The sequence below is a fragment of the Eptatretus burgeri genome, chromosome 11 (genome assembly GCF_056783735.1).
Source record: "Eptatretus burgeri isolate ZD-2024b chromosome 11, Ebu_testis_v1, whole genome shotgun sequence".
Classification (NCBI taxonomy): domain Eukaryota; kingdom Metazoa; phylum Chordata; class Myxini; order Myxiniformes; family Myxinidae; genus Eptatretus; species Eptatretus burgeri.
In genome coordinates, this window is record NC_140971.1 from 28,712,830 (window position 1) to 28,730,329 (window position 17,500).

Sequence of the window (17,500 nt, forward strand, 5' to 3'; positions counted from 1 at the left end):
AAAAATTTGGATTTCTGTATGTGAAACCGCACCAACCAAAAAATTGAAACTTGGCACAACACAAAGCAAGTACTCATCATGGGGAATCAGCGATTTTTTTGACGTCATAGTTTAGACGTTATAGTTTTCATTACGGCTTGTTCGGTTTTGCTGGCCTGGCGAGGGTCTGCAATCTCCGATTGCTCTTTTTTGTAGTGGTGGGATTGAGACGGAAATATTTCAAAAGATGTCATGATGTCAATCCATAAAAGGATTGTGGTGTCATTCCTCATCATTCCTTCCTACCTTGTTTCTATTTGCAATGTATGGATGGGCAGTGTAAAAGAAAGAAAGGAAAAAGATTGACAGTTTTGAAATATGGTTTTGAAGATGAATGTTAAAAATTCCATGGACTGCAAGAAGAACAAGCAAATTGGTGCCTGAAGAAATTAGACCACCATGTATGTACATTGGAAACACTGATGCTAACACTGTCATACTTTGGGCACTCACAAATGTGCAACTCACAAATAACCAATGTATGAAGAAAATTAAAGTGTGGAGAAGTCAATCATGCTAGGAATGGGTGATGGAAGAAGAGGCAGAGGCAGAGGCAGACTATGTTTGAGCTAATTGGATGGGGATGGCAACTATGCTGGATGGATCCATTATTTCCACCTGATCATCTCCTGATCTGGAGATGTCGACCTCCTCAGTTGCCACTATTTTAGTCTTTTTTTAGGTTTAAATAAAGACCAGATTTTTCACTTTGCTTCTTCATTGTTTGCAACAGTTTTTTCAAACCCACTTTACTTTCTGCAACCATACTGTCTCTACCAGAGCTTCAGGAAGCAGTGCAGAATAGGGATGCTTGGACAAATCTGATCATGAATGTCAGTGGAAGTCTGACATGACTTGACGGAACTCGATAATAATAAGAACTTCGGAAGAGAAGGCTTGGTTGGTAAGGTAATGTGCAATGAAGGTCAGAACATGAAGCTGTAAATAAAGCAATAAAGCTCATGGTAGAAGGAAGTCAAGAGGATATCCTAAAAGACATGTATTAAAAATGTCACATAAGCCTAAGAATGTTTGGGTTTGCACAAATTGAAGCAATGGACAGATCCATACGGAGGAATATCATCATTCAACGAAACATGTGAAAAGGGGAAAATGGTCATAAAACTGTAGTAATAGTATTATAATTATTATATAGGTTTGGGTGAAACCAAGACTGAAGACAAAGGTTTGTCTAAATGACAGTTGAATACCTGCATATGATGGAAGTAATGACTTGACTACCAGGGTGTGAAAGAGACCAAGGTCAAGAATTCAAGAAGAGGAACGTGTAAATTGAAACACTCATATCTGGCAAAATTCCAGATGAATTACCTTTTTTTTCTGGCCAGCATATGCAAAACCTACCTGTAAAGTGGTAGGTTGGTTGACCAAACTGGAGAAGAACAGCCTGTGTGTGCGTGCCAGGTGCAAGAGTAGTTTTCTGCATTTGGGATGAGGCAGATTGGTTTGGCGTGGAAGGACTATGGTCTGGAGAAGTTGCCTGAGTTGCCCGACTCGTCCCATCTGCTATTGGCAGGTCCAGTGACTTGTTCCTATGCACATGCAAAATGTGTAAATTTCGTTTGATAATTGTGTTTGATTTGGACTGATGAAATTGTATCAATATTATCTCATGCACATATTAGTTGTAATATAAGAGCTGAGAGTGTAAAAGGACTGTGTAAACAGAAATAGGAAACAAAGAGAAGAGAGGACATAAAATGTCACAGGAGACAAAGAATGTTAAAATATATGGATGTGCAACTCACAAAAAACACCGATGTTCATCCAAGGGATATGCATTACAGAACAATAATAAAAATTGTTAAATTATAATTATGTGTTCTGCCAAAAGTAAACATAATTCACCTTGTCCGTTCTGCAGTGATGCTATATGGGCTCACAGATGGAACAGGTGTCCTACACAGGTGAACAGAGAAGATTACTTAAAGGAAACTCATGCCCTGAAGTGGCTAATAAAGGTGATGCAGTGTTGTCACATCAATGGTTGTGGTTCTTTAGCATGATGCTAAATAATCTTCTCCATGAATTATTTACAGGGACGTGCTAGTACCTGTACACCGTGTCTGCAAACGGTTTGGTTTTATCCAGTACCACATTTACCTCGTGTGTGGTAGACAACATGGTAGTGTGTTAATGCTTCTCACTGTACGTTTTGTACTGCAAGGAGGGGATTGTCAAAACATGTAGGCCATAATCTATCCCTTCAAAAGCATTCATCACGTGCTACCCACTTGCAAACTAAAATATAATTTATGTGGAGCACTAAATTGGTCATTCTCAACTCAGAACACAACTTCCACACGAACAATCCCATCTCGGGAACTTTTCCACAAGCCTTATTTCTGGATCTGTTTGAATTTGGCACATGCACCGAGAACGCACTACATTCGGAGTGATGCGGTCACCATGTCACATTATTGTCACGTCACTCTCAGCCACTCAGCATCGCAAATCACCATCCGGGCGTGCAGTTACGGTTTTGCTTTCAATATTATCGTTTGTCAATGTTTTACTGTTTTTTGTCATAAAAGTGATGAAAAGTCGTGAAATGTGGTCTACTATTCACGTGAAGGACCAGGGAGATGACAATCTAAAGGAATTTATCCAAAGGAGTTGGGATAGAGTGTGGAATTTTGTTGAAAAAATGGATGAAAATTGTTGATGAGGGCCAACGAGAATGTGAAACAACAAAGTCGCACCAGTGCCAAGCACTCTTGAAAGAAGATAGGTTGGCTTATGAATTAAATTATAGGATAGGTCACTGAACATTTGTCAGGTGAATGACCTCATATCTATGTACCTTGTTGTACTCGTTTCCTGTTACCCTTACATGTAAAATATGTGTAAACTTGTCCAATCTGTTGACGGCTTTGAGAGTGAAATTTGGAATGTGGGTTCTGAGTAAGCTTCGGTTCCACTATGAACTTGAATTCACTTTGATCTATCAAAAGAAAGATGGATTCCTCAACAGCGTGCATCATTCTAGCTCATCTGGACTTTAGTCTGGTGAGCTAATGTGATTGAGCAGTGGCAGAAGGCAAATCAGTCAATGAGTAAGCGAGTGAGTGAGTCTGTAAATACTTCAGTCATTATTGCTTAAACCAGTGATGCTGTTTTGATGAAACTTTTCCAAAAGCTTCATATCTGATGCGTAATGAAGGTGTAGTTACCACATCAAAATCTGCGCTCATTAAGGGGGTCTACGGTTGGGGGGAGGGGGGGCGTTTGACCTCCAAAATAGGTATTTGTTCTCTTCTCCAAAAACCACGCACAATTTTGACGAAACTTTACCACAACCTTCATCACTCATGATATACCAAAGTTTGTTCATGGCATTAGAAAAAATTAGGGTCCAGGAGGGGTCTGCAGGGGGTTTGAATGACTGTTGCTCCTGATCCATATGAACTTCAGTACCTGTGGTCCTATTTTTCAGCGTCACCTCCAGACCCTGAATAATTTGGGTACCACTTGAGATGTTACGCAATATTCACAGACATTCAGCGAGTAACCCATACATAGAAGAGGGTTGCAAAACAAAAACCAAGTACTGAGGACCACAGACAATGTGCTGAAAAGCTGTTCAGCATATCTTGCGATGATCAACCTGGAGGACAGCCTTCCATATATATTTCAGCAAGTGGAAGCTGGTCACTGGACAGTTCAGCAGCAAGACAGCGACGGCTTTTCTTCAACACCATGTGATCACGTGATGGAGCAAACTTGCAATCATGACGCCAAGACAAGTGGTGGACTTACCGGCATTACCTTCAATCCTAATGCTGTCAATCGATGGATATTGTCTCAGAGTGATAGATTGGCAGTGCTGCAGCATGCAGGTGCTGTCAGGTTTGACCAATCATCACAGAGCCTGGAAAGTGACTCCACACAGAAAGTACAGGACGAGCACAACATAAATAGCATTGTTTGTTGCCTCAAAGAGATGATCAATCCATTTGAAGGGATCAACGTGATCTTGTTAATAATCAGGCATCACAGTGAATTGTGTCATTCGAAACGATCTACTTGGAAGTGGCGGTATTGGTAGAAACTTGTTTCACAGCTTCATGGAAGACAGGATAAGCTCTACTAAGGTGGATTTTCATTGCCCAATTACACTGGGTAAATTAAAGACGTTCTCAAATCAATCAAATGCAGTTACCAGTCAGAAAGCAGGTCAGGAACTTGTAGTAAAGGCTGATCGGAAATTGTACTTGAGGATGCTGGTTGTTAGTCAACAACGAAACTTGAACATGAAAGAGTTACTGTCATCATCCCTCGGATCTATTCCCTATGCCCTCGCATTACTATGATGGCACTTTGGCTTAAACAGACAAGAGTGCGCTGATGCATCACATTCAGGCCAAATGCACTTCTCCAATGGCGCATTAAGTGGTTCCATATGACACAGTATTGGTTGATGGCATGGTGCTCATTTATAAACTAGTCACTCGCTACCCCAAAACCATGGGTGGATTAGCCGATCTCGTTGGATCAGAGTTGGTTGGCCTGGCAAAATGGCACAGGTGTGAACGAATGGACTGGGTGTCTGGTCGCCATCCAGAGATGAGTTTAAAGGCGGATGAGCACAAATGCGAATCTTCGACGTCTCAAATAAAGAAATTTTTTGGCCCAGACTTGAAAAGTACTGGAGAAACTCTCAAAATTCCTCGTGAATGGAAGGAACAAGGAACAGTTGAATGAATTCTTCTCTGAATGGTGGTGCCCGAACCGAATGTTGATCATTTCAATGGGATTGACTTATTCTTGACGCATGGGGCAATGTGCCATAAGATCTCAAACACATAGATGAATTTAGTCCCCAAGTTGAGCACCTGTGACTAGGAAGAGGCAGACACAAGGCTTCTGTTGTATACTCACCACATAAGTAAGACTAAACCGAATTCTAAGGTGCTGTTCATTAGCTCCGACACTGATGTAGCTATCCTGCTGCTCTCCCTTGGTGGCATGATTAGCATGGAGGTTTTGCACCTGTACAATGGTATGAAGAGGTCAGAACTCATTCTGGACATTAAAACAATCCGATCAGCACTCAGTCTAAAACTGTGTGAAGCTCTAATCGGGCTCCACATTTATACTGGCTGTGACACAGTTAGCGCGTTTCAGGGATAAGGTTAAAAAAAAACCCTTTCGAACTTGTCGCCAAATCATTAGACTACCAACAGACCTTCTGTGAACCAGGACAGTCCTTCAGTTTGTCAGATCACATATTCCTCAAACTTCAGGCATTCACATGTCATATGTGAATTCACATTGGACAACCAGAAGGTTTCAGACATAGACACTGCTATATACAGAAGTTTTTGGGTTGGTCCCAATAATGATGATCAGAGTGTACCTCCTACGAAAGATGCGCTCTTTCATCACTCTCTCCGTACAAAATACCAGTCAGCCATCCATCAGAAGGCAATGCAGCAGGAGATTAATGTGCTCTCACCGAATGGCTGGGTCTTGACAGATGACTAACTTGCCGTTGTATGGATGCAGGAAGACCCCACACCGTCAGACGTACTCAAGTTAATCCATTGTCGTACAAAGAGCCAATGTAACACAAAACATTGTTCGTGTCAAGCAGCAGGATTTGAATGTTTTGAACTTTGTTTGTGTAGTTCGGAATTGGAGCATCGGTGTGAAAACTTGGCTGAACAGTGGGACCGCGATGAGCCGATACTCTGTCGGACAGTGAGGAAGATGATGAGTATGAAATTTCTCACGAGATGGTGCTATTCATTATATTTGTATGTTTTCAGTACTGAATGCGATACTTGTGGAACACTTAATGCTTTATATCAGACAGCTATAAATGTCTCTGTCAATGCAACAATACATTTCTTCTTGGCCAAAAGCACATTCACTTGACTCGTTAGTCAGCCCCCACCCGCATATATTCAAAGTCGAATAACTCCTCTGCGTGAGGGAATATTGCTTGTGGAAGTTATTTTTTGAAATAACCGCATCAAAATCTATGGGAAAGAACCATTTCCACGTAGTTTGCAATTGGGTTGCGCAAAAACGTTTTTCCAGCCATTTGTGGAACCAATAGATTTGGGCCTAATGTTCAGGACTTCCCGTGTGATGAGGATGTGGTTAAGTGTACATACACTATGACCGGTGCGGTGAAGATGTGGGAGAGTAAAGGGGCTGTCACATCTTGATGTTTTAGCCAGCGTATGGCAAGGTATCAAAATGTATGTAAAACGCTGGCGTACGCTGATCTATTGATGTTTTAAAAAAAAGTTTTGGGTGTATAGTAACGTGTTGGACATATGCATAACATATTAGTAACATACACAGAACGTTTTAATCACATATAGATAACTTATACCAACGAATGCTGAACGTGTTGTCGGCGTTCACAACCTATGTCCAACGATAGTCTAACTTATGCATAGCGCGGCAGCGTATCGCTGCTGACGATCACGTGGCGTCGGCTATTAATAGGCTGTGGCTGGACGATTCAAATCATAACCGCACTAGACATCGAAGTGTGAAGCCGCTGTCACACCTTGACGTTTTAGCCAGCGTATGCCGACGTATGAAAAATTTGCCGAACCAAGCTGGCACACGTCGAATACGTTATGGGTAAGTTTTGTATACGTTAAGAGCACGCTGACATACGTCGTAGTACACTGGCATATGTCGTAGTACGCAGAGTACGTCGACAAATTTTCAGCATGTTGAAAATTTCTCGACGCACTCGGCATATGACACACGTTCCGCATACGCTAGCCATAAGTTGTAGGCATGGTACGCGATCGTTGACACACGTCGACACATGTTACTTGTAAGTTACTCATAAGTTGAAACACCTCGAGGTAATGGTTAGCGTCAGTGCTCCAGACTCCCTGGTTTTTTTTTTTCTTTGGTATGACGGTGATGTTGACACTTCGATTTCTAGTGCGGTTATGATTTAAATCGTTGAGCAGCAGCCTATTAATTATATTATATTATAACCGCACTAGAAATCGAAGTGTCAACATCACCGTCATACCGAAGAAAGAAAAAAAAACCAAGGAGTCTGGAACACTGACGCTAACCATTACCTTGACGTGTTTCGACTTATGAGTACCTTACAAGTAACGTGGGTCAACGATCGTGTAACATACCTACAACATGTTACTCATAGGTTAGAAACAAGTTTCGGGGATGCTAAACATTATCTCGACGTGTTTCGACGTATGAGTAACTTACAAGTAACGTGTGTCGACGATCGCGTAACGTGCCTACAACTTATGGCCAGCGTTATGCGGAACGTGCGAGTCATACGCTGGCATATGTCGAAAAATTTCAAGCATGGAAAATTTGTCTAACAGCTCGGCATACTACGACGTATGCCAGCGTACTATGACGTATGCCAGCGTACTACGACGTATGCCAGCGTACTACGACGTATGCCAGCGTGCTCTTAACGTATTCTACGTGTGCCAGCGTTTCAGCCAAATTTTTCATACGTCAGGCATACGCTGGCTAACTCATCAAGGTGTGACAGGGCCTTAAACACCATACCATGACGTGCAACCATAAGGTGTGCTTCTATCTCTTGCTGTAACTTAAAGCACGGTTTGCAGTGTGTTCATACTTTTGTGTGGTCTCTTCCACTTTAACAGCATATTTTGTGTTGATCTCAGCCGACACACCTGTAGTTTAATGAAGTAATCGGGTAGATTTTATCTCATGCTGTACAATGTTTTGTGAGATTTGGAGCCAAGACAGGTCTTGTACTGGTTAGCACTGCAAAATGTGCGATGCTGCTGCAGTCTATGTCCAACTTGAGCACCCTGAATTCATGGTGGAGTACCTGCAACCTGTGCTGGCAATTGGTGCTGGGTTTTGTGGCTCGAGGTACATTATTGTGGCCTGTGCTGGAGGCGTGGTACTATGTGCTCCCTTGTTCTCCACTGTCCGACTCCGCTGTGTGTCAGATTCTGCTTCATCTGATACCATTCTGGTGATTTTTTGAGGCATCTCCGCCTGAGGCCTTGGTGTCTCTTGTTCCCTGTAAAGTTGTTATAAATCACAAACGAAGTTAGTCAATTCATGTGCTAACTCACATGCAAGTGTTTTTTAAAAAAAATGCATGATTCCTCACTACATAACTATATTTCACAGAATAATTTCCATCAAATTACTGTGAATATCATTCTGATAGCTAAACTTCTAAAGTTTACTAAAGACAAACGCATGTGATACTATATTAGTTTGCCTAAGTGATTGCCAATACCATGGAAACATCCAGCAACACTCGCCAATGTGACAAGGCCTCGAGGACAAGTACCTGGGGCTTTGCGGCTGGAAATCTCTGTTCTGTAGCTCTTTTGCTTTAACAGGCAGAGCATAGATGTCATTGTGCTTTTGACCAACCTCCACCTGCAACAGTACAAATACACTCAACAATCAGAAACCAAGACTGCACTTTAGAAGGACACTATTATTAGCTAATGATGTTAACGTTTAACTTTTCACAAAAAGTAAACTAGAAAGATAAATAAGGTGTCCTACATATTTTATCACTCACATATGTAAACACAGTTCTGTGTGTGGACCTCCTTCAGTATCCAAGCAAGATTTGGTAAGGTCATCAAACTTTTCCTACAGTGACTAAAGGCCCGGTCACACCTTGACGTTTTAGCCAACGTTTGCCGATTTTTGAATTTTTTTTCTAAAACGCTGGCACACGTTGAATACGTTATGGGTAAGTTTTGATAACATTAAGAGCACGCTGAAAAACACTGCCATACGTCGTTGTACGCTGGCTTTAAACGTTGTACTTTTTGGTTGTCCTCAAATTTTTTCATGCTTGAAATTTCACGACGTATGCCGGCGTATGACTCACACGTTCCGCTACGCTGGCCACAAGTTGTATGCACGGTCTGCGATCGTTGACAGACGTCAACACATGCTACTTGTAAGTTAATCATAAGTTGAGACACGCCGAGGTAATGTTTAGCGTACCCGCAACTTATTTCTAACCTATGATTAACGTGTTGTTGGCACGTTACGCGATCGTTGCCACACGTCGACAGACGTTACTTTTAAGTTACTCATAGGCTGAAAGACGTCGGTATAATGTGGATCGTCCTTGCGTCAGCGTCCACGGCCACGGCCAGGACACTTATTTGCAGCATTCTTCAAACTTTTCTTCGGCATGACGAGGATGTTTTCACTTCGATGTCTAGCTTGGCTATGATTCCAATTGTCCATCGGCAGCGTCTATTTAAAATAGTCGAGTTTGAGCGTTTTAACACGTTCAGAAGAAACGCTTCAAATTTCCAAACCCCAGCGTCAAAAAACAAAGGCGAGTGACAGCAATTTAAATCGTTCATTGAAAACAATGAAAATAGCTGAGTGGTACCGTTTAAAAGTCGTTGAGTGTAAAAAAAATCCAATTGTTGAGCGCAAGCGTCTACTTTCAATAGTGGAGATGCAGCCATTTAAATCGTTGAGTTTATCATTTAAATCGTTAAATCGTTAAACGCAAGGACGATCCATCATAACCCACACCCTCCCCCTCACACTCACCTACTACTGCCAACATGAACAAACTACTACTAATACTAATACTGATACTGATACTGATACTATTACTGCTGACATGGACATCGACTCAAAAAGGACTCGAAAACACTGTTGTGTTCCCCTTTTATGAGCAGAATTTTTATATACCAATTCCCAAAACCGCTGGGAACACGTCTTTATATGGCAGTTGTAAGCTAGAAACACGTAAATTTTTTTTTTTTGTCGACCGGAAGACGTCATTGGAATACGTCTACATACGTCGATGTGTGTTGGGACTACGTAAAGAATTGGTTCAAAGCACGTCAAACATAAGTTAGAAATAAGTTTCGCGTAAAAAAGACATTACCGCGACGTGTTTCGACTTATGAGTAGCTTATAAGTACCCTTTGTGGACGTGTGTAAGCGTCCGCATATCGTGTGTAAAACTTATCCCCATCGCATGCGGAACGTGTGTCATACGCCGAGTACGTCGTAAAATTTTGAACATGTTTAAAATTTCTTGACGTACTCTACTTACTACGACGCATGATAGCGTACTTTAGCGTTGTACTCACGTATACCAAACTTACTCATACCGTATTTGACGTGCCCCAACGTTTTAGACACATTTTTCTTAGGTCGGCATACGCTGGCAAGATCGCCAAGGTGTGACCGCGATGTTGACACTTCCATTTCTACGGCAGTTATGATTCGAATCGTTGTGCGTCAGCCTTTTAATAGGCTACGTCACGACATCGTCGGCGATGCGTGCAACGCGCTATGCCTAAGTTAGACTATCATTGGGCATCGGTTGTGTAGGCCGACAACAGGTTCAGCATTCGTTGGTATAAGTTATCTATAACACAACGAAACGTTCTGTGTCCGTTACCAATGCGTTATACATAAGACCAAGTCGCTATGAATACGTCCGAATCTTTAAAAAAAAAACATCAAAAGTTCAACGTAAGCCAGCGTTTTAGATACATTTTAATACGTTGCCATCGCTGGCTAAAACGTCAAGGTGTGACCAGGCCTTAAGGCTCATACATATACTCGCGGGATATGCTTGTAACATTGTAGGCAATAACGAACCGTGCTTCCCTATTGGCTCGGGGCGCTCACCTGCATTTATTTTTTTCATCTATTTATTTTCATTAATGGACACTTTCCGACGGTTCTGTGATTTTTTCCGGTGTATCGGCTTCGATGTCCATCGATACGCAAAATTACTGTGCTTCCCCATTGTCTCAGATCGCTCACCTGCATTCATTTATTTTCATTTATTCATTTTCATTTATATTTTCTTTTACGGATGCTGTGCGATGGTTCTGTGATTTTTTTTCTGGTGTATCAGCTTCGATGTCCGTTGACAAGCGAAATTTAAGCTTTCTACATCACCCGGAAGGTACCGAACATTAATATCAGTCAGTCAGTGAGTCAGTAAGTGGTTAGAATGAGCTTTATATATTAGATTACATGTCAGACAAAATGAAGAGACCAACTACTACTACGACTACTTTAATGGCCCCAATTAATCCCTGCTTTCGAAACACCCAATCTGACAGTCTGAAGTCGAATCAAGACTCAATCTCAGGCTTGAGAGCTCAAATGTAAATGTGCTAACTCTTCACCATCCTGTTGGACTGACAATATTATGAGACGATATTTTGAGTGACTTTCACGATAAATACAAGACCATGAGTAGACGCTGAAGAAAGCAACACAGTGCTGTACAGTATATGAGATATAAATATGGGATTCCAGGATCATGATGTGCATGTTCAGATGGAAAGCTCACAACATGCAGTTTCTCACTGAAGTTGACAAATGCTGAATCAACTTCAAGTAACAGCTACAATAAGACAAAGCTATTATTTTGTTTTAGACAAGTACGTTTCTGGTTACGTATTCAGGTCGAAAGCATTGCAGATTGTCCTGTTTAATAAATGGGTATACGATGTAAATTTATACTCAATGACGAACCAGCATGGATGATGAGCGTTTTGCACGTTTCATGCAGGAGTCTTCGTCAGTACATGTGGATTTAAGTCAAGGACAAGAGAGCACAAAGAGGTTTCTCTTTCTCATGCCACTGACTAAGCTCTCTAAACTGTCATTACGGAGAGTCCAGTCTTTAGGTAGAAATGGCTCTTGACGTGCGTTTCGAGTTCCTGCCGAATCAATTATTAATGCTGCACTTTCATCAACTTCAAGCGCAAAGGTGCATTATGTCTTCTGGAGACCGGGCAGAAAATCTTTCAAATTAAACGAAATGCCTTATAATTTCAGCTGCAGCTCCAACAACCATTGGTTTTCCTGTCACCTTCAAGAAGTCTCATCGATATATTTTTCACATTCTTGACCTGGGCTTTTGAACACTTTAGTGGGATATTTTGCCAAGCATGGATTTAATTTTTAGCTCTAATCATTCGTTAAAATATTCGATAAAAGTAATGTGCACACATACAAGAACTAGAACAGCACTCCGTAGAGCACATACTGACTGTATGCACCTCCGCCAGGCTGAACAATTTACGTTTTGTATCCCACTGATAGGTCAGATCTGGATCCGGACCTGAACCTGAACCAAAATCTAATTGGCTTGCTCTCGTCACCTAACCAACTCATCCACCAAGTTTTTTCATAACTCATCCACAACGTTTTGAGATATTGTGTTATACGGTATATAGTTTTTAACCCTATCTCTCCATAGTGAAGAAACACTCAAAAAAATTATATCATCCGGATCCAGATCTTCACCAAAATCTAATCCATTAGTCCTTGTCACACACCCAAACTCTTCACCAAAATGTCGTCTGAATGTGTCCACAACTTTTGAGATATCCTGCTCACAGACAGACAAATAGCCAAACAGACAGGGTGAAAACATAACTTCTATCCACCTTCGGTGGTGGAGGTAATGACACCAAGTTGCTTGGTCCACCACACCTCTGTTCCATCTGCATTAATGCATAAAAACTGAGATTAATTAATTAATATGAGCGAAGGGAACTCATATTAATTAATTAATCCCATATATCCTAATGTGTCATTAACATTCGGATTACCTGTTTATTTTTTCAATCACTTAGCAGCACAGTTTTATCGGTTAACTTGTAATACCTACCTACCCCACTGCAAGATCAACCATAATATCACAAGATATCTGACTTTTACTCATGATAATCACAGGGTCCCTGGGATGGAGCCAGAGGTTTTGTTTGGAAAGAAAGCACACATTCTTTTTCTTACACATCATTGCAAATGGGACAGCTGGTTTCACATCCCTTTGAAAAGACAGCACGTTTCACAACGAGGCACATTATTCTGGCACAGCAACAGAACGTCAGTTTGTGAAATCAGGTTTGAATGCACTGGGAATCAAACCCTGCAGATGCTATTAGAACGCTGCAAACTGATTTCACATCTCACTTCCTTATCTCCCTTTCTTGGATTTTCACGAGTGGAATACAAACGAGTCCTCATGTGTACGGTCAGCGTTTGCGAGCTGGTCATCAATCCTGTGATTGGTGGTGCAATGAGAGAATAAATTGTTGAATCACTGGTATTGACCCCATTGATTGGCGAGTACATTTTCTGGTTTTATGGCAGCGATTTCTTTATCGGAGAGTGAAACGTTCGGGGAGCCTTGCGATCCCATCTGACCAACTGTGTTTTCAGAATGTGCTCCCCGGTTAAGTTGCATGAAAAACTTGAGCATCGAGTTGCTTTTTTCATCAAGCGAACACTCGGCAAACTTGGATCATCAATAAATTTTTTGTTAAAATGCATTTATTTACATGAAACAAAGTACAAGTCGATTTTTTTCAACAACTGCTTCCAACCAGTTTTCACACTCCTGTACAGTTGTTTGCAAATAATAATGGATCATGACATCAAGTGATGTTCTCAAAGTGCCAAAGCAAAGAAAGCTTCAAAATAAGCAATTACTCGTCAGAAACAAACCACGAAAAGTAATTTTACTCAGAACAATTATACCAATAAAGTTGATGCTATAGCTAGTGACAATGGGGTTGTGAACATTCTTATGTTTATATGAAAGACTGACACATTATTTCTGGCGGTGATGATGCTCATGACAAAACCATAGGAGAAATCCCCGATCCAACGTGCCATACTCTGCGTTACACAGCGATGGTTCTACGGAAGGAGTTTCTAAGCCAGGGGTCATAGGACAAATACAGCAGCAAATTCAATATATTATTGCAGGCTGGGTTCCGGTGGTGAGAACGACCACAAGGTGGGGGAAGTTACGTCGTCTCCCACCAGACTCCCGGAATCGTAGGCCGTCGCTCACGGATAATCCCGTGACGCGGCGGGTCGCTTAACCGACCGTGGACGCCAATACCTCAACCGCGTTGCGTAGGGTCTTCTTGTCTAGAACCAAGTTACCTAATTAACCACGCGGTTTCGACTACCGGGGAACCACGCCCTCGGTACGCCTTTCCCGAACCGGATCACTCTACCAACTACGGTGGAGTACCAACTACCAACTCCGAATCGGATGCAGCCGAGCGGGACTGCCAAGGATGTACCGGCTGAAATGAACAGATTAATTATCGGGGATAAAGACCCGTCTAAACTTAGATCCGAATCATGCTGGACCAATGAAGGAAAATACAAAAATGAACTGGGAACATTTCTACACTAAGCGAGGAGGAATTTATTTACACTAAGCGAGGAAATTTTATTTAAACTGATTTATTCACACTAAGCGAGGAAATTCGTGTGGTACAGGAACAGGTTTATTGGTGTGTTATGCAGGGGACAGAAGAGAGATGTAGTGCGACAATTTTACAGCAACTTACAAAAGAGGACACAGAGCAGACTTGTCGTGGGAATAATACAGGCAAGAGTTACAATGATCAAAAACTTATACAATGCTACTTATAAGACAGGTGCCACACACTCAGACACACACCCGGACAAAATAAACCCATTTGAATGGCAAAGGACTTTTGCAGCCAGGGAGGGAGGGAGCTGAGGTCGCAGTTCTATTAGTACCTGAGCGTTCCGAGGGAAGGGACGCTCCGTGGTGCGGCACCCGACAGAGGTCGTGCAGTTCGGCCCACAGCCGCACGTGTGGAGACCGTGTCTGCGAAGGAGCCTGGGTGGAGAGCGCGGAGTCCAAGGTAGAACGGGGCATCAGACAGGACCCAACGAGAGACCCGGTCAAGGTCGGGTGTACTTGGACCAGCACAACAGACGGGCCGCCGAGGCGAGACGTGGGCAGGCCCTCCGTGATCACGACCTTCCTTCTTCAACCAACAACCAAGGGACCAACTTGACCAACGACATTCCTTCTTTCTTTGCAACCAGCCAACGAACCCACCGAACTCTCTCACTCAACCAATCAACGAACCCTCCGACTCTCTCAGTACTACTCTGAGGATGGTGTCGTAATTTATAGATTCCCAAGGTCGGGGAGGGGCCTTGGTGAAGCTGATGTCACCGTCCGCCCTGATTGGATTGGGCCTTCATGGGGTTCCTCCTTTCTGGACGGGGTTTCGGCCATGCAGGGAAAACCCGCCCACTCCACGCGTGTCTGGACCCGTCAAGAAAGAGTTGGAACGTTTGGGGAAGCCGAGAAGGAAATGCGGACGTGAAGATTCTGCCCCGGGAAATGAGCCTACGGAGACAGCAGATGGGCAATGGTGTGCTGTGGCCAGCGAACCGAGGGCTGCAAGCGCTATGGTACCGTGGATCGTAATTGAGGGGATATAATGATTTATTAATGTAACTAAAAAAACATCGCAACGCACCCACTTTTGCTTTCGCCCCACACACAAGGAGGGGTTCTATCTGCACATATACTTAATGGTAGTATAACTAACTTCGGGACAACTGTATGTTTGTATGCATACGGTTCCTAGAACCGTAACAATATCATAAAGGTCCTGAGTATGATGTCATTGGAAACTGTGCCAGAAATAACAAAAAGTAACAACATGAACAAGAAGCATCAAAAGTATAGTGACGCGCTAACTTTCCGAATCATGCGATGAGAACTTTTCGGCTCCGTGAGACAAAGGATTTGGAGCAGCCATGAGGTACACAAAAGTGTTGATTTGTTCAGGTGCAGAACATGTGAAGATACACAAAATGTTCATATCCGACTTTTTGCATTCAAAGCATTTCATTATTTTTCCCCAACATTATTCAAACATTCAATAGAGGTAGAAGACAAAGAAACCCACAACAAATCACCTGTTTCTTTCCAACCTGACAGAAAGTAACAGTGACTTTTGGAAATTTTGATGAGCAGTTGATTTAATTTTAAAACTATCCGATACTACACATGACACTTTGTAGATAATGTTCATGCATTGAATGATAACATGCAATGCTCAAATTCTGCGCATTATCATTTGAAGATGCTTCGGTGTATTTTTACTATCCCGTTGAGTGTGTGTGCAGGTTATCGATGAAAACCAGCGATAGTTTGCACTCTGTACGTTGGCCTTTTCAAAACGAACAGTTTGGACATGCCAGGAAATTTAATTGAAAGGCCAAAATGTTGGCCTGAAGATACTTGTAAACAAAAGTCAGCAAAGTCCTGAGTAGCAGGCAAAGGAGACAGTTCTTAGACCTTTGTGATCACAATATTTACACATACTCTACGTCAGTGACAGAAAACAGAATGTTTATGTCAGAAATGATGAATCGATCATGACAGAGAGGTTAGTCTTGTTAAATGGCACTTCAGCAAGGAGAGAAAAAGGATTAAATTGCTTTGCCAAAAAAAAGAGAGAGAACATGTTTAATTCTTCAGTTAGAGAAACCACACAGTGTGTGGGCAAGTTCTGATCTGCTACAAAAGACAGCTGCACATACTGCATGCCTTCACTGTGTAGACTGTAGAGAATTACTATTCCGTGCCGAGAGAAAATTCTGGAAATGCTCATTAAAAAAAAAGTTAAACTGAAACTCGTCTTGGGCGTGACACTTTTGAGACCATTCATGTCTATCTACAATATTACAGACCTAAAAGTGGCAATATATACAAGACTACCAAAGAAAGACAAACCGAAATTGACAAGATAGATGCAGAAATGTAAAATATTTTCAGCAGAATCTGCAGGGTTCATATTTGAGTAGCCCTTTCACATGCCGCGCCAAACAAAAAATAAACATCTCCATTGCTCACCCGAAGATTTGCTGTGCCCTTTGAAGCCACCACAATAATAATAATATTAGTAATAATAATAATAATAATGATAACCCCTTGGTTTGGCTTTGCTGCATGCACTCAATGCAGAGACAAAGTGTTGTGGGTTATGGCAGGTTGTCAGGTGAAAGATCTCAGTGGTCGAACAAATACCTGGGCCTGCTGGGCCTCTTGCAGAGTGGGCACCCGACCTCGCCTGACGCGGCTGTCAAGGCTTTCAAACAACTTGATCTTGCTCAGCACCGATGTTGACTTATCCTGTTCGTCATAGACCTCAGCATCCTCATCCCCTGGGGGGGAATCGGGAGGACGCCTGAGGCCCCAACTCGTGGCTTTGATGGCAGATGGCTGCTCAAACGAGCGACTGGTCAGAAACTTGTGCCGGGAAGTGCCCGGTTTTGTGGGACTAGGCGTTTTGGGCTGCCCATTATAGGCGTAACGGAACTGTACTTCTGGGGTCCTCGCTGACCTTGTCTCGTAGGTCTCTGAACAAGGGGAGCCATACTGCCCAAGGCAGGGCAAGTCAACGCCAGGGGAGGGTGTGGCATTATACACTGGTTGTGCATAGTTTCCAACAGACCGTTGAAGATTGCTAGGATGGCTGTAGTTCATTCCATGGTGGTTAGAATTATAATCTGGCACCAATTGTCTTTCAAAACCTTGTGGGCGACCATGCTGGCAGCTGTTCAGTGGTGAGGGATCATAGCTTTGGTTCTGAACCTCCGTATCAGCCAT

At 42.4% G+C, this 17,500-nt stretch overlaps 1 protein-coding gene across 11 annotated transcripts in view; it reads right to left on the reverse strand.

The window, feature by feature from the left end:
- The window catches only part of LOC147016753 (tight junction protein ZO-1-like), a 657,688-nt gene that overhangs the window by 46,796 nt on the left and 593,392 nt on the right, over positions 1–17,500 (reverse strand). For 9 of the 11 annotated variants that reach the window (XM_085845718.1, XM_085845716.1, XM_085845715.1 and 6 more), the window contains 5 exons: positions 16,919–17,500; positions 8,357–8,448; positions 7,880–8,077; positions 1,909–1,959; positions 1,405–1,592 (listed from right to left, as the gene is read on the reverse strand). The exon at positions 16,919–17,500 is cut by the window's right edge and continues 240 nt beyond it. In XM_085845718.1, the coding sequence (XP_085701844.1) occupies positions 1,405–1,592; positions 1,909–1,959; positions 7,880–8,077; positions 8,357–8,448; positions 16,919–17,500 (1,111 nt within the window). The remainder of the gene's footprint in view (positions 1–1,404; positions 1,593–1,908; positions 1,960–7,879; positions 8,078–8,356; positions 8,449–16,918) is intronic. The other 2 variants (XM_085845725.1, XM_085845719.1) reach the window with 2 other exon arrangements.